We start from the raw sequence: 27,656 nt of genomic DNA on the forward strand, positions 1-27,656 counted from the left end.
AATTTTAAAATTGTTTGGTAAAGGTTGGGTACTGATATGGGTTTTCATAAACATTTCCCGACCAGCTACATCCTGCCGTATTGTGCTTGCCATGGATTCCAAATGCCGAGTGATGGCTTTTTTCCATGCCAGATACAACTGCTTGTGACTGGCTTCTTGTCTGTCACAATATTTTGGGATGATTGTACTGGCCCCCTTTGTCCATATGCTGAAGTGGCCATTCGGAGTAACATAACTTCTTTTACGGTGGTGTAGGGCAAAGGTCATGGCGACGTCTTGGAAATCAATTTGCGAGCAAAGTGGTTGCTTTAACGAAAAACGCATACTTTGTGTGTGGGAAAAGAAGAACTGATGCCTCACCATTAACATTTTCGATGACGCCCATAGAAACAATGTTACATTTTTTTTTTTTTTTTTAAATGGGACTAGTCCTATTGTCTCAGACAGTTTATTGTCAAATAAAACTACTAAAATTCAAAAATGTTAATGTTTTCTTTTAAAAACCAGTTTATTATTTCAAAATGTATCGTGCTACATTGTACATCGCTGTATGTTCATTTTCAGGTTCTGCATCCCGGCACGTAGGTACTTATGGGTACATTTGGTTACAGAGGAGAGAAACGTCATCCAAAAAAGGTGTACAATATCATTAGGGTTGGTTATGTGACGAGATGTGGGAGTGTTTTCGTACTGCACAAGTGTTGTGATGTCGTTCAAAAAACGTAGCGGTATACATTTATTGAATGAAGGGTTGGCTGCAGCTATGGGGAGTGTGATGTCATCAATGACATGTGTGATGTCATCTTTGATGTCCTGGGTGTTAGTCTTAGCAGTGCACGGTTGTGGTGCGAGTTATGGTGGCTTAGCTTACCATAACTGGCGAATTTCAGGGGTTTTTCGGTTTTACTTGGAACCATAACGTCCTCCCGTTAAAGTTTTTTTTACTGAATTTCACAGGTTTTTATTAGGGCAACTTAACCATAACGTCCCTTTAACAAAGTTTGTTTTACTGAATATATCATATAAGTATTATTAATATTGCTGGATGCCCCGTATCTGGTAGGCACGAATTGAACCACCTGTAACCTAAATATGTATAATACAGATTATTACAGAATGCAGTAGAGATTTGGCCTGTGCAACACTGCATAGCATGTTGCTACATAGACCCTAAGATTGGTTGGCATTCTCTCCCAAACTCTGACTTTCGGCACAAAAGCAGCATGTAACCACAATGAACCTTTAGTGCAGAGAGCAATGTTAGACTACTGCCCACTTGTCCAATTAGTCCATCATTTTTCATCGGTCAGGCCCCAAATCAAGACTTCTTCTTTATAGTTTACCTTGCAGCCTGTTCTCTGTTCTGGTGCTTTTAAGGGAGTGTAGGTACACCATTATCTTTGTCTAGAGCTTAATGAATAGCCCTTGCACGTGTGAGGAGACCACGAATTTGTCAATTTCTACCTTTTTTTTACTGCTATTTGATTCAATTAAGCTGGGTGTCATTACTCCTCTTGGCCTCTGGAGACTTGCTCACTCTACCTTGCAGATGCTTTTTTCATATTTGATTGTCCAATACTTCGCGCTTGCAGTTGTGTTCTTCTTTGCTTAGTCTAAGAGAAATATGTCTTACGTACATGGCTTAGCCTCTTGACTCTGTTTGTGCTTTGCAATTATTCCTTGATGTAGCATCCTTGATCCCAGGCCAATAGACTTGTCTTTGTTCCTCACACAAAACTGTTTTTCCAGCATTCCAGCATCCCCTGACTCTGTGGCCTGGTCTGTTTCTTAGGTAGCTCGATTGGTTTCAACACAATTCTGATGTTCATCTTTTTCTCATGGCCGCCTTAACCACATTATGTTTTCTTCTGCAGCAATTGTCTGTATGTCTCAACTACCTTGCACTTCTGTGTATATGCATTCATTTCATCCCTCCTCATTTATTTCTTAGGTGCATATGATTTCTTCACATCATGAATTACATATTTTTCTAATTACTCCAGTTACATTTTTATTCTTTAAGTATTTTCATATCGTTTCAGAGCATCTTTGTGTCTTTCTTTCATGAAGTCACTCTGCCCTTGTACAATTTCACTTATAGCTCTATGGTGTCCGATGGTGTGTGCAGACATCCTTCTACCCTTTCAGTGCAAGGGTACATTTGATACAGTTGAATGAGTGAATATAGTCTCTCATACACTTGAAGCGGTATTGGGATAATACCTGGTGTCCCTCATAGGGCTCTTCTCCTGCTGTTCCAATAAGATGGACATGAGGGGGCGGAAGCTAGGGATGATGTGTCTACCTGATCCTCTCCAAAATGCTGGAGAGTCACTTGACTCGAATCAGAGGTTATGCCACAACTTGACCCGATTCGCCCTTGAACTGCCACTTCACTGAATCGCACATAAGAGCAACAGGATGACCGTTTATACAAGCTCTGCCCACCGATTTGAACTGCTGGAGCATCACTCATCAACCCCTCCCAGCGGTTACAAGGCGAGTCAACCTAAGCTCTGTCTCAAAGAAATCTTGCTGAGCACTCCGATATGCTTCACCAAATGCTGGCTTTGACCTGCAGAGAGCAACCACATTTGAACCTGCTTGACGCCCGCTTGCTGCTTGGGCCCACATGATCCACTGTACCGAGTTTGATCCGCTCGCACCACTGCTCAAAGCCGGGTTCAACGCCATTGAACCACCAAGAACTGCAAGAAGGATCTACTGACTACTAACTCCCCCATAGGTCCATTTTGGGCTCTAGAGACTGGTTAGGTCACTTTTGCACCTTTGTCGTCCAAGAAACAAATCCTTTTAAAGAACATTATGGTTTCTACTTGCCTTACACCCCTGATTTATTACTCATAGTGCTGCATTGTGCTATCTTTGCTTATACTCTGTTCTTTCTGCCTAGGTGGGTTTAGTGTAGCGTTTTTCTAGTTAGTTATTTTGCAGATGGTGTGTTTTATTAAAGTATATCTATTTTTATAGATCCTTTATTGAACATTCCCTTTACTTTGGACTTTTATGCTTTGCTGTGGGTCGCTACACAATCACATTCACACCCTTTTTAAGAGCAAAGGCTTCCCTTGGCCCACGTTACCGCAAAAGGCAAAGGAGGGAGATCTCTTAACTGAGCCTGTTTTACGGTTATGATTGTGTTGGCTCTTGGTTTGTAACAGTGTTAGGTCTGAGTATGCATTTTAGCCTGTACCTGTCCTTGAACTTCTGCAGGGAAAAATCCAATTTGTAACACACTTGCCACCCAGCATAGCAACATCTTCCAGAGGCTTCCATGATCCAAATGCACTGCCATCCTCCTCAATTCCCGACTATGAAATGAAAAGATCCCATTTGTCAACCGGGAGAAAGTATGCACATATGTAAAGATTGTGATAAACAGAACCCATCCTTTCGTTTATCCTTTCAGTAGTTGAAACACCTACATCCCATGCCCATGCGACTAGCGCTACTGCCGTGCAAATTCCTAACCGCGTTAGGCACACAGCTACTCCTCTCATGGACCAAGTTACATCAGCTTCCAGCTATCCTGCATCCAACATGACTCTGAGTTTAGCTTACAACATGACTCTGTGTGGGCCTGCTACAAGATCCACACTCACTCGGGCCACACTACGTGTTTGTTTATAAATCATTCAACTACTTCCACCACCATGCCAATTGCCATTCCTCTGATATGTCTCCCTTCTATCATCATCAACGTAGCCCTCAGTTTTAACATCATGTTTTCCATGGTATCTTTATTTTATATGCCCTTCTACCTTGCAACCACTGTACCACTGTAAGCTGGATCCACGCCAACCACAGATTGCAACCAAATGCTTCAGGACCTATCTCCCTCAAATTGCACCTACTCTAAGTTTGCTGTTATACAGATGTGTATTCACTCTCTACACTGCTGTTGGATTACCTCCTTTTTTTTGGTCTCTCGATCTATGCAACATGCCCTGAAACTATGTATTCAGCTATGAAGCCCCCCGCACCATGAGGTGAGGCTTTGGCAGTCTGTGTACATACACCTACTTTGTCACGTTTCCTGTCTGCGTGCCTGATGTAGCCCCCCGCATCATGAGGTGAGGCTTTCCCAGTCTTCATACACACACCTATTTTGTCACATATTCTCTTCTGCATGCCTGATGTAGCCCCCCATACCATGATGTGAGGCTTTCACAGTCTGCATACACACACCTGTGTTGTCACTTTTTCTTGTCTGCACGCCTGATGTAGCCACCGTACCATGAGGTGAGGCTTTCACAGTCTGCATACACACATCTGTGTTGTCACTTTTTCTTGTCTGCATGCCTGATGTAGCCCCATACCATGAGATGACGCTTTTCTGGTGTGCATACACACCCTTATTTTGTCACATATTCTTTTTTGTTTACTTTTTTAATCTTTATTTATTCTCAGAGATATACACAACATGAAAACAGCAATAGAGAACAGGAACACACAAAGATATCTTGTAACAAAGATATTAAAAAAACAAACCAGAGATCAAATGTATGCAAAACATTTTCAAGACCCCTCCCCAAACCCTTTCCCCCTCAACACTCAACATCAAAATGGAACTAGTGCATATCTAAAAACTTTCCCCAAATGTTATCAAAAATCTTCATTTTCCTCTGCCCCTGTAATTTATATTTTCCATGTCCGCAAGTTTATACATTTCATCAATCCAGTCTGCTGGTTGCGGAGCAAACCAAGACTTCCAGACGTGCAGAATCATTTTCTTAGAGATTATAGCTCCTCTAAAAAGTAATTTCTTCTGAGACGTCGACAATGCATCCATTAAATCATCACAGCCAAGTATCATCATCTTGAAATCAAGATCAATAGGTTCACCAAGCACTCTCACACAAATACTGCATATTTCAGACCAAAAGCCACGCACACATACACAATTCCAAAGCATGTGCTCCAATGTTCCTTCCTCACCTTAACAACCCCAACATTCACTCGAGTCCGACACACCCCTTTACTCCAATCTTTCAGGACTCCAGTACACTTTATTATGTAGTTTGATTTGCCTCGATATCTCACATAGGTTCTTCAAACAAAGATTCACATTTGTACACATACTCTGCCATTTCCGATGTGATAATATAGCCCAATCTGTTACTCCATTCATCTTGTGAGCTGACATTTTCCTTGTATTTGGCAACAATTTGCTTATAGACCCTACTAGCAACAACCCCTTCTCCTGACTCTCACCTGGCAGTACAAATATCCAGATCCACATCATCACTCCATTCAACTTTCCCAATTATCTTTTTCAGCCTCCTATAGTCTGCATCAGAAAAATTTGAAATATCCAATTTCGCTTTTACATCTGCTCCGGTAATCCATTTTCCGTCCTTCCAAATATCACCAATCCAGTTCACCCGACCCATAAACCATTATGACCAAAACAGCACCTTCCCCTTTTCCTTAATTTTGGGATTAAGCCAAATAGAAGCATTAGGCGATTTCAATGCATCCGCACCCATCAGATCATATAGACTGTTCCAAGTATCTTGCAAAAATTCTGTCATAGGGCCTTCCTTCTAACCGATTTAGTCATTGTCAAAACCGCGCTGGGAGTTATTGAGCCAGTAAGACTCGTCTCAGCAATTGTCCAGTAATCTGGCAAAACTTTCAGAAATGGCACAAGAAACTGACTAGTAAATGACAAATGGTACGCTCAAAAGTTGGGAATGCCAAGACCCCCTTTATTCAATGGAAGCTGAAGTTTCCACAGCTTAAGCCTTGGCGGTTTCTGATCCCAAATAAATGATTGAATCATACCGTCTAATTCTTTCCAGTAATGTGGGATAATCTTCAATGCAAGCATGCTAAGAATGTCATTTATTTTGGGGACCGTAGTCATCTTAAGTGCATTCACTTTGCCCCAAAGGGACAAGTTCAACAAAGCCCATCTTTCTAGATTCATCTTGAGATCGCTACAAATTTCACTGATAATCTCATCCACCATATCGCTGATCATAGTTGTTAACCATATATCCAGATTGCGTAACCTTCTCTCGCACCACTGAAAACCCCATGCCATGATAGAGGCCTTATTACATGTATAGGACAAAAGCATAACCTCAGACTTGGACCAATTAATTTTGTATCCAGCCACTCATTAAATTGGCCTAAGACATCCATCAACACAGGTAAAGAATTGTCAAGATCTCATAAGACCAGTAAGAGATTGTCTGCATAAAACCAAATTCCCTCTTCCACTCCCCCTTAACCAATCCCTTTCAATCCTTGATCACATCTAAGTGCAATCGCTAAAGGTTCTATCGCTTAAACAAATAGCAGTGGAGATAAAGGGCAGCCCTGCCTAGTGCCCCTCTCTAAATCGAAAGATTCTGACCTTAATTCATTTGTTCTAACATCAGCTGTTAGGTGCGCATACAGAAGAGCTATTTAAGAGATGTAGCCTTCACCCAGATTCATAGTACACAAAACCGAAAAGAGGTATTCCCAGTTTACCTGATCAAAAGCCTTCTCAGCGTCAAGTGAAAAGACTGCCATATCCTCAATAGAGTCCTGGGCATGGGACATTGTTAGAATCAATTTATGTACATTACTAGATGTCCTTCTGTTTTCAACAAAACCAGTCTGATTGTCATGAACTAATGTCGGCAATAAATGCTCAATTCTCAAGGCCAGAACCTTTGACAAGATTTTCCGTATTGATTAGACTAATTTGGCGATAGCTAGATGGCAAGTTCCCATCTTTTCCCTTCTTCAAGAATACTGAAATTGTGGCTTGATTAATAGTTGATGGTAGTAGGCAGTGATGAACATATCTTTCATTAACTCTAAAGCAGGCTCTGGGAGTATTCTCTAAAATTCAACCGGTAAGCCATCTGGCCCCAGTGATTTCCCTGTGTTCAACTTGTAAATCACACATCTGAGTTTATCCATTGATATATCTCTTTCAAGAGTTGCTCTGTCAGCATCTGTAATTTTAGGATTTACGGGGTCATGGAAAAAGGGATCCCCACATCCTGTCATACCTGGTTCATTCTGATATAAATCAGTGTAATAATGTTTGAAAACATCATTAATTTCTCCCGGGTTAAAAGTGATTACACCATTATGACCAATGATCAACGTAATTGCACCATTCGAGTACAGCTGACGAAGCCTGTATGCTAACCATCGATCACATTTCTCGCTCCGCTGAAAATATGAACACCTCATTCGAAATATTTCTCTTTGCGCCCTCTCTATTCCCATTCATCTCTTTCTTCAGTTTACGTAACTCTTTCCTCTTATCTATGAATCCCTGATCTGTCTTCAGGTCTCTCGTGATATCTTTAATTCTCCTTTCCAACTCTACCCTCATTCTTTCCATCTTCTTCCTCTTCCCACTGGACATACCTAGGATTAAACCTCTCATGGTACACTTAAAAGCTTCCCAAATTACTTTGGTACTCAGCGCATCATCACAATTTTCCTTCACAAAGTGATTAGCCTCTGATATAATCTTTTCAAGTATTTCCTCATCATTTAGGAATGAAGTGGTCATTCTCCAGGTAAAAGATTTGTATAGTTCAAAGTCCAATTTCAGATCCATGGACACAGGTGCATGATCTGTTACCAAAATATTCCCTGCTTGACCTGTTCTATAATTTTCAGTCATCTTTCCACCCGTGAGTAGCATATCTAGGCGAGAGAGTAAGTTGTACGTGAGCAGGAATAAAGGCTAAATTCTTTGAAGAATAATGATTATCCGTCCTCCTTACCAAGCTTGTCCCGCTGCAGTCCAAAAGTGTATCCAAGTCCCATATTAAAGTTGCCTCTCAAGATAATGTTTGGTGACTCTAAATCTTGAATCATTTGTGAAACCTTCCTAAAGAACAAACCATCATCAACTGATGGAGCATAAACAATACATAGGATTGCCCTCACTCCCTGGAGTTCAAACAATAAAGCAACAATTCTTCTGTCTTTATCAGAACTCTCCCTTAGAACCTTTACTGGTGCGTTTCTACGAATAGGAATTGCAACACCCCTAGGTTGTGAAGAATAACATGTTTCGAAGGCACTCCCAACCCACACCTTCTGAAGATTTTTAATCTCACCCTTCATTATGTGTGTCTGTTGCAAGAAGCAAATATCACTTTTCATGTAATGAAGACAATGAAAAACCTTTTTTTCTCTTAACCTGGTTGTTAATTCCATTAACATTCCAGGTTGTGACAGTCAAATCTTCTCCCGTAACTTTAGCCATCCTGTAATTGATATCTATACACAAATAAATATGTACCAGTTCCAGAATCAAACAAAGAAAACAACCCCCTCACCCTCTTAAGTAAATGCTGGAATCCAACACCACCTGGGTATCCAAAGCCCCATGCCCCAGGCACCCCTCCCAATTAAAAAATCGAATCCGCATTAATTAAACAAATTAATGAAATTATGTGCACAACCAAGGCTTGCACAGCAGTAAAGATGCAAGTTAAAAATCTATCAAGAAGCAAACGACAAAAGCACACTCTAACCATCATACCTTCAGTAAAATGTAAGATCTTAGACGCCGGCATAGCCCCATTCTTATTCCCATTCTGCCGTAGTCCCAAGCTCACAACACATTTTCGAAACTGGCCCCTGGATCTGACAATTGGACCCATATTCTTGTCTGAATGCCTGATGTAGCTCCCAGTACAAATAGGTGAGGCTTAGCCAGTCTGCATACACTCACCTATTTTGTCACATATTCTTGCCCGTACGCCTAATATAGACCCAAACACCATGAAGCAAGGCTTTCCCAGACTGCATACACACACCTATTTTGTCTCATATGCTTGTCTGCATGCCAGATGTAGCCCCCGTACCATGAGGTGAGGCTTTTCCAGTCTGCATACACACACCTATGTTGTTGCATATTCTTGCCGGCACAACTAATATAGCAGCATGCACCATGAAGCGAGGCTTTCCCAGACTGCATACATACACCTATTTTCTCTCAGATGCTCGTCTGAACGCCTGATGTAGCCCCATACCATGAAGTGAGGCTTTCCCAGTCTGCATACACCTACCTATTTTGTCTGCCCTTATATGTGTTCCTGCAATTGTCTATTTTACTATGCACTTTATGTAACTAGCACCTAGATGCCTCAGGGTTTGGTATGGTGAAATAAATGCAAAAAAATGCATTCAAATAAATAAATAAATCTCTGTGAGTGACTTTGTTTATCTCTGTGAGTGACGTCATAACCTGTAGCTAGCTGTAGATGACAGTATAGGATTAAGAGAAGTAAGGGGTTTCCTGGGCAGCTCAAATAATGTGGGATTTTGGATGTCTGACATGTAAGTGAGTCAGCCTATCAGGTTTATTGTCTGATTGTTATGATCATGTCCTGTGCACCCCTGGTTTGACAGATAAACAGTCTGGATCACTGCTGAATAAGGCCTTCATAGTTTTCTGAGTACATTTGCAAAAATAACACGTTGGGATTGCGGATTTTCCTCGACGAGAATTGTGACCATGATGGCTGATCCTTAGTGTAAATAAATAACATTTATTAGTTCATTCACCACCGTTACTTGCTGGTACCCCCTTAGCTGTGTACCACTGACGGGAGCTGACCATGGAGAGTTGGCCTTTATTCAGATTGTGCATCATACAGACCTTGTACTATGACTTTAAAAAAAACATGGGTGTGGCCCGAATCCCCCTACATAAGCCTGGATAACTGGAACCCTCTGGGGGGCACCAGGAATCTGCAGCAGGGACACAGCCCGCTCGCTACCAGTGCTGACTGTCAGGCCCGCCTAAAGATGTGTGGGGGCCCATTTCAACATCATGGTTGGGGTCCCCCCTTGCTCAGAGGGCAAAACAGTCTGAGGCACCTGTGGCGTTCATACATATAACAGAGACAAAGAAATACAGCTGGGGGTTTAATAGCCGCCAATTATCACAATACGGACAGCCAACAGGAAGCAGCAACAATAAAATGCCCACTGAAAAGCTATACATCCTGGATTGTCAGCAGGAGGCTGGTGTGGAGGAACCAGTGTTAGAAGGCAATGAGCGATAACACTTCTGCATTCCCCGAAGGACGTGACAGCTGGAAGGACTCCAGCATGCACAGTTTGTAAGGCAAGTGCTGCAAAGCGCACATTAAAAGCCCCGGAATAAAAATATTATAGAAAGGAATATAGTGCGGTCTAATAAGGTTGCCGACTGGCAACAAAGGAGCAGTTGCTCAGGGCCACCCTGGGGCTTGGGCCCCTTTCAACTGAAAGAGTTGAAAGGCCCTGACACCGCCTATGCTGACTGTGGTGCACAGTTACTCTACTCTCCCAGCCACAGATGCGTTTTATGCTACAGTGCCCTGCATATACGGCAAACATAAGGTTGGAGATTCAGCAATATACCAGCATCTTAGTGTTGCTGGCGCTGAGAGAGGCATGAAGATCTGGGGTACTGGGCTTGGCTGTCTCTCCTAGTAGTACAATGATGGGCACGGCCCTTCTCAGTTTTATTAAGGCGGGCCGGATGGAGCTGAGTTACGATGGAGGTTGCTAGTTCCTGCCCCCCTCCAAATATAAGCACTAGCAAAGTGGGTGTTCTTTAGTTATCTACTCGTTTGAAGTCACACAGAACTTTGGGTGTACTGTAAATGTGAATTTGGAGCTCAATGACGCCCTTCCCATTGGCTGCTTCTCATGGTCATCCATGTAACGTTGTTACAGGGAGTAGATGAGGACCTAAAGAGGTACAGGCTCGGACTGGCCTATAGGACAATAGGCCCATGGCCGAACCAAAAACACAAAATGTTGGTGTCGGGCAGCTTTTTGGCTCAAAGTGGGCTAGGTTGATGAGTTACTTCACTCTGCGGCTAGTAGTTTTCACCACTGTTGCTGAATGCATATTCTTTAAAATTCACAATTTGCTTCACACTTCATCAAAAAGCTCCCCCTTGGTTTGTTTGTTTGTTTTATTTGCTTATATAGCGCTCCGAACCCAAAGATATCTGGGTGCATTTCTTAGGTACACGGTTACAGTAGATTTTCACAATACAGTACAAGGTATAATAAAATACATAATGGTAGGAACAGATTTTTACAAGTATATATATGGTGAAGGGGTATACAAAATATAGTGCATAGTAAATTCATAATATAACAAAGGGTGAAAATTTCAGCTGGTCAAGGCAGCCAGAAATCATGTCAGTCCTAGGCTATAGGCAAGGTCAAGAAGGTCGCTGGGTCTAAAGTAGTCACGGTAGAACAGGGTGGTCTTCAGTTTGAAAGTGAGAATAGCCAGGATTGTATTGTATTCCGGAATGACAGGAACACAGTATCAGTTCTTAGTGCCAGTGGAAGCTTGTTCCAGGTCTTAGCCGCGAGCACCGGAAAGCTGGAGCCACCCGCTTCGTTGAGCCTGAATTTCGGGATGTTTAGACAGTGGGCATAGTTGGTTTCAGTAGGTCTAATAGGCTCTTTTATGGAGAATTTGTTCATCAGATACTTAGGTGCTGAATTGTTGAGGTACTTGTGGGTAATCATGAGTGTTCTGAATGTGATCCTATCTTGGATAGGGAGCCAGATGGCATTGCGATGGATTTGTGCGATGTGGTTAGATTGAGGAATATTTAGGGCAGCTATGAGAGCATTATCTTGCATTACTTGCAACGTGTGCAAGTTCCTCTGACTAGTGCCCAAGTAAAGAGTATTACAGTAGTCCAGTTTGAACAACATGCGGGCTCTTGCAAGGGTGAGACAACTATTGGTGTTAAGGAATGGGCTGCAGGCATTTATTAATTTAGATGTGTAGGCTGTTGAGGATGAGGTGGCGTTAATTTGTCTTTGTAAGTTTAAGGCAGAGTCAAGATAGAAGCCTAAGGTCTTTACTTTCTTGTCAACTTTTATGTGGTTACCATCAATAATGAAGGAGAAGTATTTGAGACCTAGTTTATTGAGTCTTAATTTGGAGCCAATGAGAAGGGTCTTGGTTTTGTCGTTGTTGAGACAAAGGCTGTGATTGGCCATCCACGCTTGTATTTTGCTGTAAATATCATTTAGGAGTGTGGAATCAGATTGGTAGTCGCCTGATAGAGTGATAAGTATTTGCATATCATCCGCATAATTCGTGTATGATACACCTAGCTCATCTAGATGGTCAAACAGGAGGTTGGTGAATATATTGTATAGGGTGGTGGAGACACACAAGCCTTGTCAGACTCTGCATGTGAAGGGAGAAGGATCAGCTGAGGCAGAGGGGGAAAAGACCGTCATGGATATGTCTGCTAAGAAAGAATTGACCCACACGGCTGCTTTACTAGAGAAGGAGGCGACTCTAGTGAGGTGGTTTGTTAACATACTGTGGTCGACAAAATCGCACGCTGCCAATAAATCTAGAAGGAGGAGTAGGGCAGGCTTATCAATGTCTATTGCCTCATCCATTTCGATTTTCAGATCCAAGAGGGCTGTTTCTGTCCCATGTCTTGGTCTGAAACTCGATTGTCTGAGGCCTAAAAGATTGTTGGTCTCAAAGTGATTTTGAATCTGGAAATATGCGGCCTTGTCTAAGAGTTTTAGGATATATATATATTGATCCTAATATACCAACCAATTGGTTGGTATATTAGGATCAAGGTTAGGCTTTTTGATAAGGGGCAGAACCCAAGCGTTGTTTAGGTTTTTAGGTACTGTACATGCGGCAAAAGAAGCGTTTATGAGGGATGAGATAAAAAGGGGTTAATTCTTTGGCTCCTTCTTTTATGATGGAGGCTGGGAATGTGTCTCCTTGGCACCTAGACGGCTTAAGACTTCTGATGATGATTCAACCTCTGATGGAGTGACAGGGGTGAATTCCTAGACTTTGTTTTGAGTGGTATGTTTGGCTGATTGGGGGTTCCGGCTAGTCAGTTTAACGTTAGGGTTACTAGTTTTGGCAGTTGTTGACAAGCTGACTCTTTTGGCTTCAATTTTAGATTGAAGTAGTGTAATTTTGTTAAGTAAGGCTTTCTGGATGTTGGTACACCAAAGGGCATCTTTCTTGCAGGAGTCAGGGGGGGAGATGGGAGATTCCAACTCATTGAGGAGGGTAAAGAGCCCCTTAGTGCTAGATTTGGCATTAGAGATTCTATTGTTGTAGTTCTCCCTTTTTGACTCTAAGATAGCAGATTTGTATGTGGTGGAGGCATTTATAAATGTATCCTTATTTTGTATAGATGTTTTTTTTCCAGGATACTTCTGTGTCTCTTTTTGGTTTTAAGTAATGTCTTCTGCTCAGTAGTAAACCATGTGTTAAGTTGTGCTAATGGTTTGGCTTTCCTTAATTTGAGCGGGGCTTGTTTTCCCAAGGCCTTCAGGAGGTTCTGATTGTATAGATCTACCATTATAGCAGGATCTAAGTCTAGGGGCAATGGTTGCTGGGTAATAGGTTGAATTAGAGGGAGAATGCGTTCTAAGGAGATTAGGCGGTTGTTCCTAGTTAAAGCTAGTGGGGCTTGAAAATCCTTAGGTGATGGTTGTTTGGAGTCAGAAATTTCATAGGAGATGAAATTATGATGGGACCATGCACAAGTGAATTGGTGAGAATTTTAGTATTGCAGTTGAAGTCTGCAACCCTTTCTAGGATTCTGCCTTTGCAGTGTGTGGAGTCTGATATCTCAATGAAAAGCCTAGCTCTGAAATGGTATTTTGCATGGCTATGGCTATAGGTTACTATTCAAACTGTGTCACAAAATGAATGAATTTCCATTTGCAACTGTGGGCTACTTTTCCTCTGGTGCCCGAGACAATTTTATGGTCCAGTCTGATCCTGACGAGGTGGGAAGGAGTGCTTAGGAATGGATGCCTAACAAGGTCACATGGATTTCCTGCCTGTCAGCCATCACCGGCAGACAACCTATGCTCGTGTCAGGGCGTCGACTTGTAAATGCCTGCGGCCAAAAATATGTTTGTTTCTCTTTCTGCTTTTTGCACTGGCCCTGAAGCGGTGAAGCACGACCAAGACGTGACGCAAGAATGCACCTTTGTGTTTCTGGGTGGAGAATCAGAAATTATTTTGTCTGCAAATAAAAGAAAACAAAGCCATGTTCAAGCCAATATTCAAGGGATGGCCTACGAGTCACAAAGAAATGGCAATCAATCAACAACACGCAAAACCATTAAACAGCAATAACCAGTTCCCCGTTCGAAATGGAATTGACTCTTTGTCTCTCCATGGTAGTGTAGATGACCAAAAGCCCACAAGCCACAAAATTGATCCAGTAAACACCATTCGTATCTGGTTGGCTGTAATGTCCACCAAAATAAAATGAGGACCCAGATTGCCAACAAGAGGTCACTTGAGAGCTATGAGTACCAAGCATCTCAACTGCACCCTCAAAACCTACAAGCAGTGCCTAGTTCCAAATAGTTTCTAATGGATCCAGCTGCTCGCAGATGAGTGTGTATACATCTCTTGATTTGCAAGAAATATCCAGGGGAGAGTTTATTTTATCAGGTGAATTACATATTTAAACCCCTATGCTGTGACAGGACACAGTAGAAAAAAGGTCTTCAATTTCAATTGGAGTTAACATGCATGAGCTACTCACAGTTGGTATGGAACAATTCGATATTCAACCCATGCCGTAAAACACCCCTACTGTCTGAGATATTTTACTTTAAGGAAGAGTGTCCTTTTGAAAGTCACACTGACTGTTTTAAAAAAATGTCTATTGGATCCAGGCACTGGCATATGTTTTTTGTTTCCGGTCTTCTAAACCACTTTGAAGAAAAGGTTAGTGGTGATTGCTGCCCATCGCTGTTCACTGCGCCACCCATCCTTGCTGGTCATTCATCGGCAGACAGTGGCTGGTTCCTGTTTCCAACGCTAACCACCACCCGCTTTCCCTCACTCTTCTTCACCAATCTTCTCCTTGCTGCCTCTTTCCCTCACTCCTCCCCAGCCCTCATTTCCTCGCTCCTCATCGCCCCTCTTTTCAAAGCCTATACCACAAACAGTGTGAATGTCAGGCTTTGTTAAGTTTTTATATATTAAAATGCAGGGATCTGTCCTGTTGTGCATATAGTGCATGCAATCAGTTCTATGTCATTTCAACGACGGGTGTAATTTTGATGGGGTTTTTCTGAGTATTTCTTTTCCGAAAAAAACAAATTGAAATTGATTTTTTTATTTTGTTTTTTTTTTGGGAGGTTCCTAGCTAGCCCCCACCCCCTTTTTTGTAACCTATTCCCTACCACCGCTTATATATACTTTTCCATCCCACCCTATATATTTCGATTAGTTTTTTCGGTATAATGTACTCAGAAAAACCCATCGATGAAAGAATGCTATACCATGTAATCAATTACATTTCAGCATTCAGACTATGAGAATTGATATGCAACATTAATTGTTTTTTTAAATTATATTCTAATCAAATTTTCCTGAATTGATTGCCAATCGCAAACATGTGCTTTGACCCTTCAGTCTTTTTCAAGGCGAACCTAGTCATTAAAGCCATGTTGCCTGAAATTCCTTAGTAGAGAGATTTAACGCTAATTAGACTTGCTCCCAAGTATGCAGTGATTCTATTTGATTCTTTCTTTGAGATGAATATCACACATGCAGGACATATAGTCATGATGCGTTCCAGGTAGTGTGCTGTCAATTGCTCTTATATAGTGCGGCAAGTGGATCCCCAGATGTATTCCGCTCAGGCATGTACTTGTACTTGATTGACGTGTTAATATATTTAGCAGAGGTTATACATTCAATTGGCAGGATCTTAACATTGGTGGCAGTGGCAGGACTAACATGGTTTACTGCATTTTCTTGCAGCCTTGTTTTTGTATAGGCAACGCACTGGTTTGGACTCATTGGTCTTTATCAAGACTATCTCACTATTCAAGGCAGTTGATTACATTTCAAAATAAATCAGATAATAACATAAAGAAATCATATAAAAGTACACAACACACCTGCTTTGAAATTACATAATTCATGATTATGTCACCTCTCCTATACCTCATGCATCACAACAAGGACAGTCCCCACAACACCAGAAAACATGCAATGATTGATTATCACCCTTGAAAGCCTCTTCCTTAATTGTGTCATTAATTGTGTCATTCCCATATGGTGAACCCCAGTAATGTTTCCTCTGATGCTATTCATCCTAAATTCAATTAGTCGCTCACCAAGTATTCCATAAAATTAGCTTTTCATTGGTGTGTGGCATAGCTGTCTTATGTGTTTTATTGCATTTATAGAAAACTAGAATTAGTATTTGATTGTATCTTGCCGCTCAATTGTATATGGTAAGTATGTACTATCGTCTGAAAATTATACATTTAAAGATATTTATCAGAATAATATCCCATCACAATGTTTGAGTGATAAATTCCATGTTGGGTCTGCACTAACCTGTCTTTCAATAAGGTTGCGCTACCCTTGTTGGGGTGTAGTGTGCTCAGTGTTCCGCAATTGTTTTCTTTGCGGTCGCCATCTTGTTTTACCTATGTATATATGCGTAATGATGTCACGCATGCAAAACTGGTGACGTCAATGCCCCATTATAACAGTAAATAAACATTGTGGCTGCGATTGTCAGCGCTGGGAAATTTTGGATCCATACATGCCTACAACTGGAATATATCAATAGTAAATCCACATTTCACTTTAGTAAATAAATGCCCCACAACTGAGTAAGTTGATATGTTATAATAACTTGAGGGCCCATAATATGTGACTCATTGGACTGAGCACCAACATATTCACATATAGCATTCAAGGTGTAAATATTCGGTGTTGTGGGGGTTGCCCCTGTTATTACAATAAATATACAACCAAATATCTTCCTATATGGATTGCCATGTATTACTCTGGTCACAAACCTTTGCAATCACCAATTATTCTTAATGATGAACTACATTTGAGAAATAATCCACCATATGTGATAGCATAAAGTCTCTGATGATATAAATTAAGTTGTAAATGCTCAGAATCCTAATTTGGATCGCCCCTGAATTTGTTCATAAGTGGCTGAAATAATTCACGTGTGTGTGAGATAACACCATAGGAAAATTACCCAATTCCAGGCACAGGAACAGGTTACTTATCAAGTAATAACACTCTTCCATATAACTCTTACAAATTGAAGTAATAATAGTTTACTACTGTAAACTATTATTAAATCAACTTGAATCAAGACTGATTTGCAAACGACGATGTACTATCATCGGTTTAAATTCAGACCATGGAATTAATGTGTTTCTTTGTGCAGGAGTCAATATTGGTTCCAAATGCATCTCTATGAAGAAGAGTTAACAGTGACCGCCATTAATTGTTATTTGGCTGAAAAAACAATTTGACTTTTATGCTGAAAATGCATGTGCACAGTGTTCTTCTTCATAGACCTGCATTTGTATACTACAGAGGGAGTCCTAAAGACGTGGAATGTGCAGTCCATTGGTATACATGTTGCAGCTGGCAGTGTATTGCAGAAGAGGCTGGTTGCAATGGATATGTCTGCCCACTTACCTGCACCTCACTAAAGAGCTTGTGGTGTTGAACTTCACATTTTGGATCCGAAAGGCTGCTCCACCCATGAGGGTTCCAGAGTGGGGAGCGGTCTGTACACAGAAATTCCTGTAATCCGGACAGCATTTTTCCATGTTCGTGCAGGTCACATGACAGGAACAGTTCTGAAAAATGTGTCCACAGTGACCTGAGCAGGATTCGGGGGCACCTAAAGACAATAAAAGGCCATGAGTCATCTGCTCCATTTTAGGGGTTACAACATGTGAGGTTTATAATGGCCGAGGGAACAAAAGACAACTTAAAGCCAAGGAATGTAATTCCAATGCTTTATTTATAAAAAACAAAAAGTAGAGGACCAGAGAGGCCACCGCATGGGACTTCAAACATTAAGTATCAAAGCTCATGAGTCTGAGCCCTTCCCTCTCTTGCTGAAGAGAGGGAAAGGCTGAGATTCATGGTTCTCAGTCCTTCTGACTCTTCCTTTTATGTCAGCTTTCCTGGCCATAAAACGTAACTCAAAGCCCTTTCTAAGTTTTGCCAAACGTCTTTCCTGGTATCTAAAGATGTTTCATTGTTTTTCATTCCACATGTTAGGATGGCATGAAGATCGGTCTTGCCTTGCAAAGCACCTGGCACCACCACCTCTGGTGCCGTAGATTGTCTGTACATTGGTTGGTGTCAGATTCTTCATGTCGCATTGGACCCTGGGGTTGCTAGGCATAACCCTCTGTCTGAGGCTGTCAGGGCCTTCCCTATGTCTGCTACAGAAGCACTCAAAGAGGTTTTCCCAGTTCAATGACCCTGGGCCAACCCTCTCTCCATTTGTCCTCTTTTCTAGTTTCTTGCTCCGCCGCCTCTCTAGCTTTCTTCTTCTCCTCCACCTTGATACCTATTCTCCCTCCTCCACGCTTCCTTTCCTCCTTGTTGCTCCACTATGCTCTGTTCTTTCGACCTCCCTTCGTCTGTTCTTGTCTCTCTTGTTCCCTTGGGTATTCCACCATTCTTTAAATTCTGCCTTCTCCCTCTTCCCCTCGACACTTACGTCTTCCTCAGCCATTATTTCCTCCTGCTCTGTCTTTAATTTCACTTCTACTTCCTCTGCCTCTGCGCTCATTTTCCTCTCCTCTGATCTAAACTACTCTCCTTGGCCGTCATCACTTCCTCTTTAACCTTCTCCACCTGCAGTCTCTCGCTTCCCTCCTCTTTGCCTGTGCTCTCTCTTCACTCTCTCTCGCCTCTGCTCTCTTCACCATCCTCCACCTCTGCTCTTCTTCTACCACACGTTCATGAAGCACCACCACACACGACTCTCTCCTTGCACTCCTGATCCCACACCCATTCCATAGCCACGTACATCCACCCTCCTGCCGGGCAGGCTGAGGGCCGATAAATTGGCAGAGTGTCCTCAGTTGAGTATGGCGTGCAAACAGAGTCAGTGGTTTGGAGTGGAGCTTCTGGACTACATCTTGTGCGCCTGGGATTAAAAGGTTGGCAGGCCGCCCTTTAGTCCACAAAGCATTCTTTAACTCTGCATGCCATTTTTATTTTAGACGGCTGTCTCTAGGGATTCTTGGTGCCTGGTAGTGACAAATTCTCATTCCTCAAACATTTAGTAACAATATGGATTTCGGGACCAGCGAGGGTGAGTGGTGTTAGAGGTTGGCGGCCCATGCTTCGTAACATTATTAACTACTGTGAACTTGCATAACTCACTAAACAAGTTGCCTTTGTCATCACAATGCAGTCTGTGGGTGCCCATAAAGGGATCTCTGAAAACAGTCGGATGTGTGCACATTATTCAGATGAATTGCACGAGAGTGAGCTATCACCATAGCTCAAGATCAGAGCTATGCGGGTTAGAGACAAGGCCAGTGATGCACTTGGGAGCCTGGGGTCTCCACTGTATTTTTCCGGGGGGTCCATAGTGGTTGATCACAGAGTGCGTGGTGATCAACCACTACGGCCCACCTTGTCAAAGACTCAAACATTGGACTTGTTATAGGTCCAAGAGTGATTCTTTGTTATTGGCACTCCCAAGACTCAGACTTTATTTACCAATTTCAATGTTTCCAAATGTATATCTTTCCGAACCTAACAGCCCTACCGACTATCCCATGTTCGTCCTTTGGGATTTGGTGAGGTCACCCCTGGAATTTTTTTCTCATCCATGACATTTTTCTAGGTGTTAGGTCATTTTTGTAATGGCTAAAGGAGTGTGATCCCTCAGGTCTACCTTGTCCACACAGAATGATACTGGGAAGTTCCAGTTACCTCTGCTTCCATTGTAAACAATAAGGTGCATTCAATACTTCTGACAGGTTTAACACCTGATTGGCTACTCTGTCCAATGAACACCTGCAGTGGTTTGGTTACTTCCTTATGAATGTGTTTGGCTCTAAATGGAAGATGTGCAATAGATCTACACAGTGATAGGTCAGATGCGTTCGCATTGGCTTTTATAGACGTTGGAAAGAATAGAACTTATTCAAGGGCGATGGGGAACCACCAAGATTGCAATGAGATATTGTGAGGTTTTACAAGACTTGGAGCAGGGCTCATTCTGATTTTTAAGAACACAGACTTCTCCCTTGGAAAACAACTCTGCCCAGAAGAAAAATCACAGTACACTTATGTAAACGCTCTGTGGCATTGAGTTCTTCTGCACAGAGTCCCTCCATGCCACACGCCACTGCTATTCGGATTCCTCCAGACAGGGATGATTTATGCAGTATGTGCTGATTTTCTCCTGGCTGCAAATATCAGGAGGAATCCTTCATAAACGATGGAATAGCAGCTGTGGTGTTGGTTTAACTGGCAACCATCATTGCAGCTTACTGGCCCACCTGTGTATAGTTACAACCACCCAAAATATACAGTATGAATGCAGCAAAGGGAATCTGGAAATCAAGGATAAGAACCCTCTCACCGCATGTGTGCTTTTAAGTGCGGCGATGGATCAGAATTGAGAGAATTCCGGGTAGTAGAGCTCAGTGGCAACGCGCTCGTCTTATAAGCGCGACACAGAGAAACAGTTTTGAATCCTTGGTCCGGCTTAGAAACTTTTTCGGTATTAAGCCCGTTATAAAAAAAAACAATTATAATAATCCGACAGAGAGGACAGTGTATCATTCAGTCTCTTTATGATGACCATTGAGACAAGCAGTAGTCTATACTATGTTATATTAGCGTATCTCGTAATACAGCATCTTTATAAAAGTGCACTTCCACCTGTCTTCCACCCCTCACTCCATAAAGCCCTCTATTTTTAAGGGCATCTCATTCCCCACCTCCATCCTATGTCTCTGGTGCTTTGATGTGTGTTTTGCGCCCAGGAGCACTGAGCCCTACAGCGCTCGCAATGGTTTGTGCTCGTGTGAGTTGTAAAAGTTGCATTGTATGAGGACCTAGTGTGGGACCTCTTAAATAGTTACGGCTGCTGTCACATTGGAATGGAAACATTATTATTTGTTAAAAGGTTATTTTTTTTTAAATAAAAAATGTAAAGCATAAAGGGCAAAGATATCTGAACTTCACCATTTTACAAAAGAGGAGCCCAAATTATTTTGGCCCCAGTCCATTTTTCCAATGTCTTCGGGCAGCTCAGCCTCCAGCAAGCCCAGGCCCAGAACCCCATTGGGATGGAATCTAAATATGCAGGCAGGATGGCTCCTGCAGGCACCCAGGTGAATGCTGGAGCAGCAACCTTAACCAAAATCCTGGGCAACTTGATGATGGGCAGTTGGTGATGCTGGGACAAGTGCAAGCCTAGGTCCAGAACTGCTCATCAGCCTACTGCAAAACAACTAGCAGGGTGAGGACCATGAGAGGTTCTTTCATCATTTTGAATGGATGGTGCCAATTTGGAGAAAACCAGCTGGCTCCTCTACATTGCATCCTTGTTGACTGGCTAGTTACATGATGACTAACATGAGTTGAATGAGGATAGCCACACTGAAAACAACACTCTAAGGAACAAGCTTCTGAAAAGGTTGGGACACAACAAAGAATACCACAGAGAGAAGCTACAGAATGTTCAGCTGCTTTCCCGCGATACATAAGGGTGGATATCATATGGGAATCACATATCTGACTGTGAAATGGTACGAAAAAAGACAAAAGTACAAGAAAAACTTGTCCTGCAACATCTGGTGAAATATCTTCTTCCCCACTTACAACAGCCAGTCTGGCAGCTCCACCATCCTACTCTGAAATTGGTGATCCAGATGGCAACCAGAGTACAACAGGCTCAACAGTGGGTGCCGGGTTTATTGGAAGCAGGGGCGAGGAGACCAGAGGTACAACTATCAAGGAGAAAAGGAGGGTACTCTCAGTGGTCCCTGAGTGCCAGGAGATCAACAGACATCAGCCAGACTTCTGCTATTTTTGCCACACACGCTTAACCACCAATGGGGAGCCAGAAATCTATACTGATTAAAGTCAAGTGCCAGTGATGAAAAGCTATCCCTTTGGGGAGCCCATTCATATGGCTCCCTCATGTCCTACCATACCTCCACCTGGCTGGTGAGCACATGCTACTGCATTCCAGACGGTTGTGAAGAATCAGCTAAAACCTGGTGGCTAAAGATCAAATGCCAGGATACCTAACCCATGGACTATACTGAAATAGTGGCCCACAGTAGACACAACAATACCTATTTTCTTTGCATTAACATGGAGGGACAGATGATTAAGCCCATTTTGGATTTGGGCTGCTGGCAGTGTGCCATATGTTCTAACCTGATATGGGAGAGGGAGTCAACACCTGATATTGGAAGAGGGAGTTGGTCGCGCTCTGAAACACTTGTGTATGAGCACGATAGAAATAAAATACCAATATCAATATCAATATCAAAAGCAGATCTTCATTACCTGCATTCATGGGGTCTGGTAGATCTATACCAATGTCTGACTATAATTTGTGGCAAAAGGCAAAATATTTGAAGCCTGGGTCTTCTAGTGGGGTGATAAAGGGAGCCTGGTTCCTCACCAAGCAATAAAGTGATGCCCAAGGAGGTAGTGTAGGGTGGATCTTCTGGTCACCCAACATAGCCATTTTCATAGTGCAGGGGGAAGTCACAGAGAATACCACAATGACAATGACCCTTTAAGCCACCTGCAAGAGGTACCCCGGCTCATAGAATGTCAACAAACAACCCACCCCTTTCCATCAGACCTGTGGCTACAGGTCCAAGTACAACTCCTTATCTGTGGAGGGCTATTTCAGCAACACTGTACCTTTGAGAAATGAGTACTTGGCGCGAACCCCCAGACATCAGAGAGTGCACTGAATGAAAAGCCACTTTCCCGGACTGAAGCCCACACAGAAAACGGGAGCAACTGTGGATTTCTGCTTAACCTTGCATGTGGGCATGCGCAGACATCAGGAGTTTGGAAAGCCTCCTGCTCAGCCCATAAAGGGAGTCCTGGGAGACTATAGATGGCTTTGAGTGGGATGCCGGATCTAGCACTGTGAAAGGAGCAGTGACCAGAACAGCAGGAAAGGTTAAAACAGGTAGTGGCTCCCAAGTCTATTAATCAGCCCAGGAGAACTCCTGTGAACCCATCAGACACAGAAAAAACAACTTCCTCATCAACTTGCCACCACAGTTGCAAACCTTCCTTTGAGAGTGGAGCACAGGGGAGAGGTTACACAGATACGTAAGCCAGGGCTCTCAGTTTGACAGTATGGATGTTTGGCGAAGGAGCTACTGGCAAGAATTTGAGGATAGTTGGAAACAGGAAGGAGTCTGCAAGTAGGGAGGCTCTTGGGACAAAGGTAAAGTTAGGCAAGGAGATTGGAAGCAAGATGGGGAGAGAGAGGTGGAAGAAGGGAATTGAGGAGGAGGGCATTCAACATCATAAGGACATGGAAAATGGATTCAAGGAGAAGTGTGATAAATATTCAGAGGAGGTGGTAGAATAGGAGGTTGATGGAGACCAGGAGGAGGTGAACAGAGGCGTTAAAGAGGAGAATGAGGAACATCAAGAGGAGCTGGTCGGAAAGGACAGTGTTGTCAATCAGGAGAAGATGGAATAGGGGAAATCAGAGAAGGTCAGCAAACATCAGGAAGAAGCAATGAAGGAATTGGGGAGAAGGGTGGTGAATAGGTGAACAGGTGAACATTGGGAGACAGTGGTAGTGTAGGGGGATGGTGACAAGCTGCAGGAGGTGGTAGAGGGAAACCAGGAGGAGATTGGAGGAGAATAGGAAGAGTGAGGAGAGAGGGAGTACAGGAAAATATGTCAAGGACAGCGGGGCACAAGACAGGGGGTATAGGGAGGGCTGTTATGCAAAAGGATTGGATTGGACACACAGCAGGAGAAGGTAGAAGAGCAGCAAAGAATGAATATTTGAACTAATGGAAGATTGAGATTGAGAGAGAGCCAAATGATGCAGGAATCCCTTACGTCGGAGAGGGGTGAATAGTGCCTGAAACGATCAACATGAAACTGAGAGAAAAAAAAGGGTACAGAAACCCATTAAGCCAAATTTAATGCGACCAAGAAGGCCATTGAGAGAGAACAGAATAAAGGACAAACCCCAATTCACTTTTAAATCCAGATTTGTAGATACTTCAGGTAGTGTTTGAACCCGAAGTCTTGAGTTCGCTATTTGTAACGATTCCCATTCTTTTATTTGAGCCCTTCCTGTCTTAAACCCGTTAATAAATGGTCTCTTCTGATTTCTTTAGTTTTGTTTTGATTTCTGATCCATGTAGACTCAGTTTGAAATATGTATAGTAGTGTACAATATAAAATAGTATAGCAGTCAAGAAAGCTACATTTATGAACACGTCCTGGAACATGTAGAAAACAACCGGATACCAGAGAAGGCACAAATCGGCTTCAGACCATGAGAGGAATGGAAAAAGCATTTATATTGATATGGGATGATCTAAAAACCAATGCAAACTCCAATGTTAAATTGGTACTAATGCTACTTGATCTATCAGTAGCCTTCGACACAGCCCATGACCAAACACTCATCAAAAGGCTAAAAGATGGAATCGGCAACCCAGCATTACTTTAGCTTAAATCCTTTATGACAGAAAGAACAGAAACTCAACCCCCCCCACACACAATAATGTGCAGAGTCCCACAAGGTGCATGCCCCTCACAACTACTATTCAACATATACATGACCCCTCTCATCAACCTAATCAAAAGACAGGCCTCTACTATTACAATTATGCAGATGATACACAAATCATCTACCAAATCAATGCTAGCGAAGAACAAAGCTCAAACCTTACTAACTGCCTCACAGAAATAAACCATTGGATGAGTACGAAGAGCCTTAAACTCAATCCGGACAAAGCAGAAATCATGATCACGCCAGACCAGCCAAACCACTGCTACATCCCATGGCTGACTGAAATGGAAAACCAAGCAAAATTATCCAAATTGTAAAAAATCTCTGAATATTAATGGACAACAATTTAACACTCGAACTGCATGTCAACACAGTAGTAAAGAAATGCTTCTTCCACCTGCACACAATCAAATGGATACTTCCCTTTTTCAGCTTCCCATACTCTTTGTTATTTCTCATCTCATGTCATGAATAGACCACACCAACAGCATTTGTCTTGGAATGCCAGACTACCTTATCAAAAAGCTACAACAAACACAGAATGTAGCAGCAAGATAACTTCTCAGACTAACTAAGAAAGAAGACATCACACCGACTGTTTGCAACCCTATATTGGCTACTGGTCAAGAAACACATTTTATTCAAAATGCTCTGCATAACGCAATCCATGGACAAGGAATACTTCATACATGGAAAAATGTCCATCTACAAACTAAACCGAACACTAAGGTCCAGCTACGACATTCAACCTCGAAACTAAACAATCCTCAACTCAGACATTTTGGGGAACAGCATTCTCCTGCATAGCAGCGAGAGTTTGGAACTCTCCCAAATATGAACAACAGAAGATCACCTAAAGTTCAGAAAGTTGTTAAAACATGATTCTTTAACTCACCAAGCTAAATAGGAAACATTCTCAAAGGGAAACTGCCTGCACATCACAAAGGAAACACCAAAAACAACTGAAAACTGATGAACCGAAACAGGGCCACTCAAAGAAATAAGGCATTTTACTGCAAATCAACACAGAAAATATTAACTTGACGGATCAACATAACCTCCCCCAAAAGGACCCAGACGACTCCCCGCTAACCCTACTAAAAACCCTCTAAAACAATGCATACTCATCCTCAAACACTGAACAAATCACACGCATTCATCCGCCGCTGAAAAATAAAAAGAAAACCACCACAAACTACACACACTCCACAACACCCATCAAGAAACTAAACCAGTCACACACAATCACCCCATACACACTCATGCACCAAACACTACATAACGTCTGCCAACTAAAAACAAACCAGCACACATTGGCTGTTTTTTCCCAACTGAATCTACTAACAGCACATCAAAACTCCCTTGCGCTTTTCCCTCTCAATCCCACTAAACTCTCCCAAAGTTCCTTCCTTTTTAGATCCTTTTTAGATCCGACAGAGCATCTGGAGACCATGAAAATGGCAGCAGTGCATGGTACAAATCGCAATAAGAGAACATAACGAACAAAGTACATAGTAGAGTTTAGTTAGAGTTCAGAGGTTGGATGTTAGGAGTTAGAGTTCAGAGGTTAGAGATTACAGATTAGAGTTTAAAAAGTAAGCTAAAGCTGTAATGAGTCCCAGATTTCACAATTGGTTTGCTCCCACATAGCACCGGATGGTACTCCTTTTGCAGGTCTGGATCTCTCAGCTTTCTGTACCTGCATCTGCTGGCTCTGAAGCAAGTCTGGCACACAACACAACACATCGTCCCAGCGATGACCGGCCTGTTTCAGGGCGTTGTTCCATTTCATTGACCACACCACCTGACATGGTCTTTCTTACTTGGAGAGGATGTGCCCTCCCGCCGCACTAAAGCATTGTGGCATGTACCGTGCCACATAGCATATGAGGGATGCCACCTAAATCTCACTGAAACCTGTGTTCCTAGAAGGGGCATCACAGAATTCCAGCGACAGTCTCCAAGCCGCTGAGAGCGAGAGTAGCCAGGCTGGTCTCACACTCGCGTGTGTGACTGCTGTATCCCCCTACATCATGCACACTAAGTATGAAAAAGCCTCCACAAATGTGGCTTTGCATATCTTGTTATCTGCTAAATATAGTTTGTCCAGCAATAACATTCACAATGTATATAATTGGCTGTTCTACTTCATGTTGGATATGGTTTAACTAGTAATAAACTTAGCAAATGGAGCTTTGCTCTTCAGTTCTGTGGATGGTGTACACAAAAACTGTTGGCGTCACCTTAAGTGGGAAATATACGGCATAGCAACAACTTTGCATTCCCCATATGTTTAGATTACAACTGTCTCAAAATATCTTAAGGGTTGGTAGGAATTCATAAACAAAGTACATGTGTCATTCTGTGTGTGCATATTATATGCTAAGCTTCATAGCAGCACAAAAAGGAAATGTAAACTATTAACTTTAGACTTTTTTCTCCTACCCCAAGTAGGTTTCCTTTGGCTACTGTTACATTGTTCTCGAGTGCCACCTATTCCACGCCTTTCTGTAACATAACACACCACTTATGCCTACATCATCCAGGTTAAAGATATTTAAGAATAATAGCAATTTGTTGTGTGTCATGCCAGATTCCTCCCACTTCTAAGTGCTGTAGAAACAGGTGCTATGATTATTATAAAGGTACCCAATGTATCGACCTTTGAAAGATGAAGGGTCAGCCTGACATGGCATTCGAACTTGCAAAGAGAGGCGTCCTTTTAACTCGTGAGATATCTGCCCATGTGCCAAGTCTGACTTGTGCTCTGTGTGGAATATGAGGTAAATGAGAACCATCTGTACCAGGCCGGCCATCCATCCATCCATCCATCCATCCATCCAACATGGCCGTCCACCAGCAGAGGGCGATCCTCTCCACCCAGAGCTCTCCCCAACACACTCCCATGAATCCCAGTGGCACCCAGGAAGGCATGGCAGATTAGTTGGTTTCAGACCCTCTTGACTGAGACAATTCTTCCCTGGTGTTGGACTAGGGTTTAGGGGGGCCTGGAAAAGGACACATGGAAAAGGACATCACCAAGTTTTCTGTTCA

At 42.5% G+C, this 27,656-nt stretch overlaps 1 protein-coding gene across 2 annotated transcripts in view; it reads right to left on the bottom strand.

Moving 5' to 3' along the window:
• The window catches only part of LOC138492163 (uncharacterized), a 1,449,912-nt gene that overhangs the window by 1,097,719 nt on the left and 324,537 nt on the right, over positions 1-27,656 (bottom strand). For both annotated transcript variants that reach the window (XM_069619172.1, XM_069619173.1), the window contains exon 2: positions 17,510-17,717. In XM_069619172.1, coding sequence (XP_069475273.1) covers positions 17,510-17,717 — 208 coding nt within the window. The remainder of the gene's footprint in view (positions 1-17,509; positions 17,718-27,656) is intronic.

The sequence above is a fragment of the Ambystoma mexicanum genome, chromosome 10 (genome assembly GCF_040938575.1).
Source record: "Ambystoma mexicanum isolate Mex_15411 chromosome 10, UKY_AmexF1_1, whole genome shotgun sequence".
Taxonomy (NCBI): Eukaryota; Metazoa; Chordata; class Amphibia; order Caudata; family Ambystomatidae; genus Ambystoma; species Ambystoma mexicanum.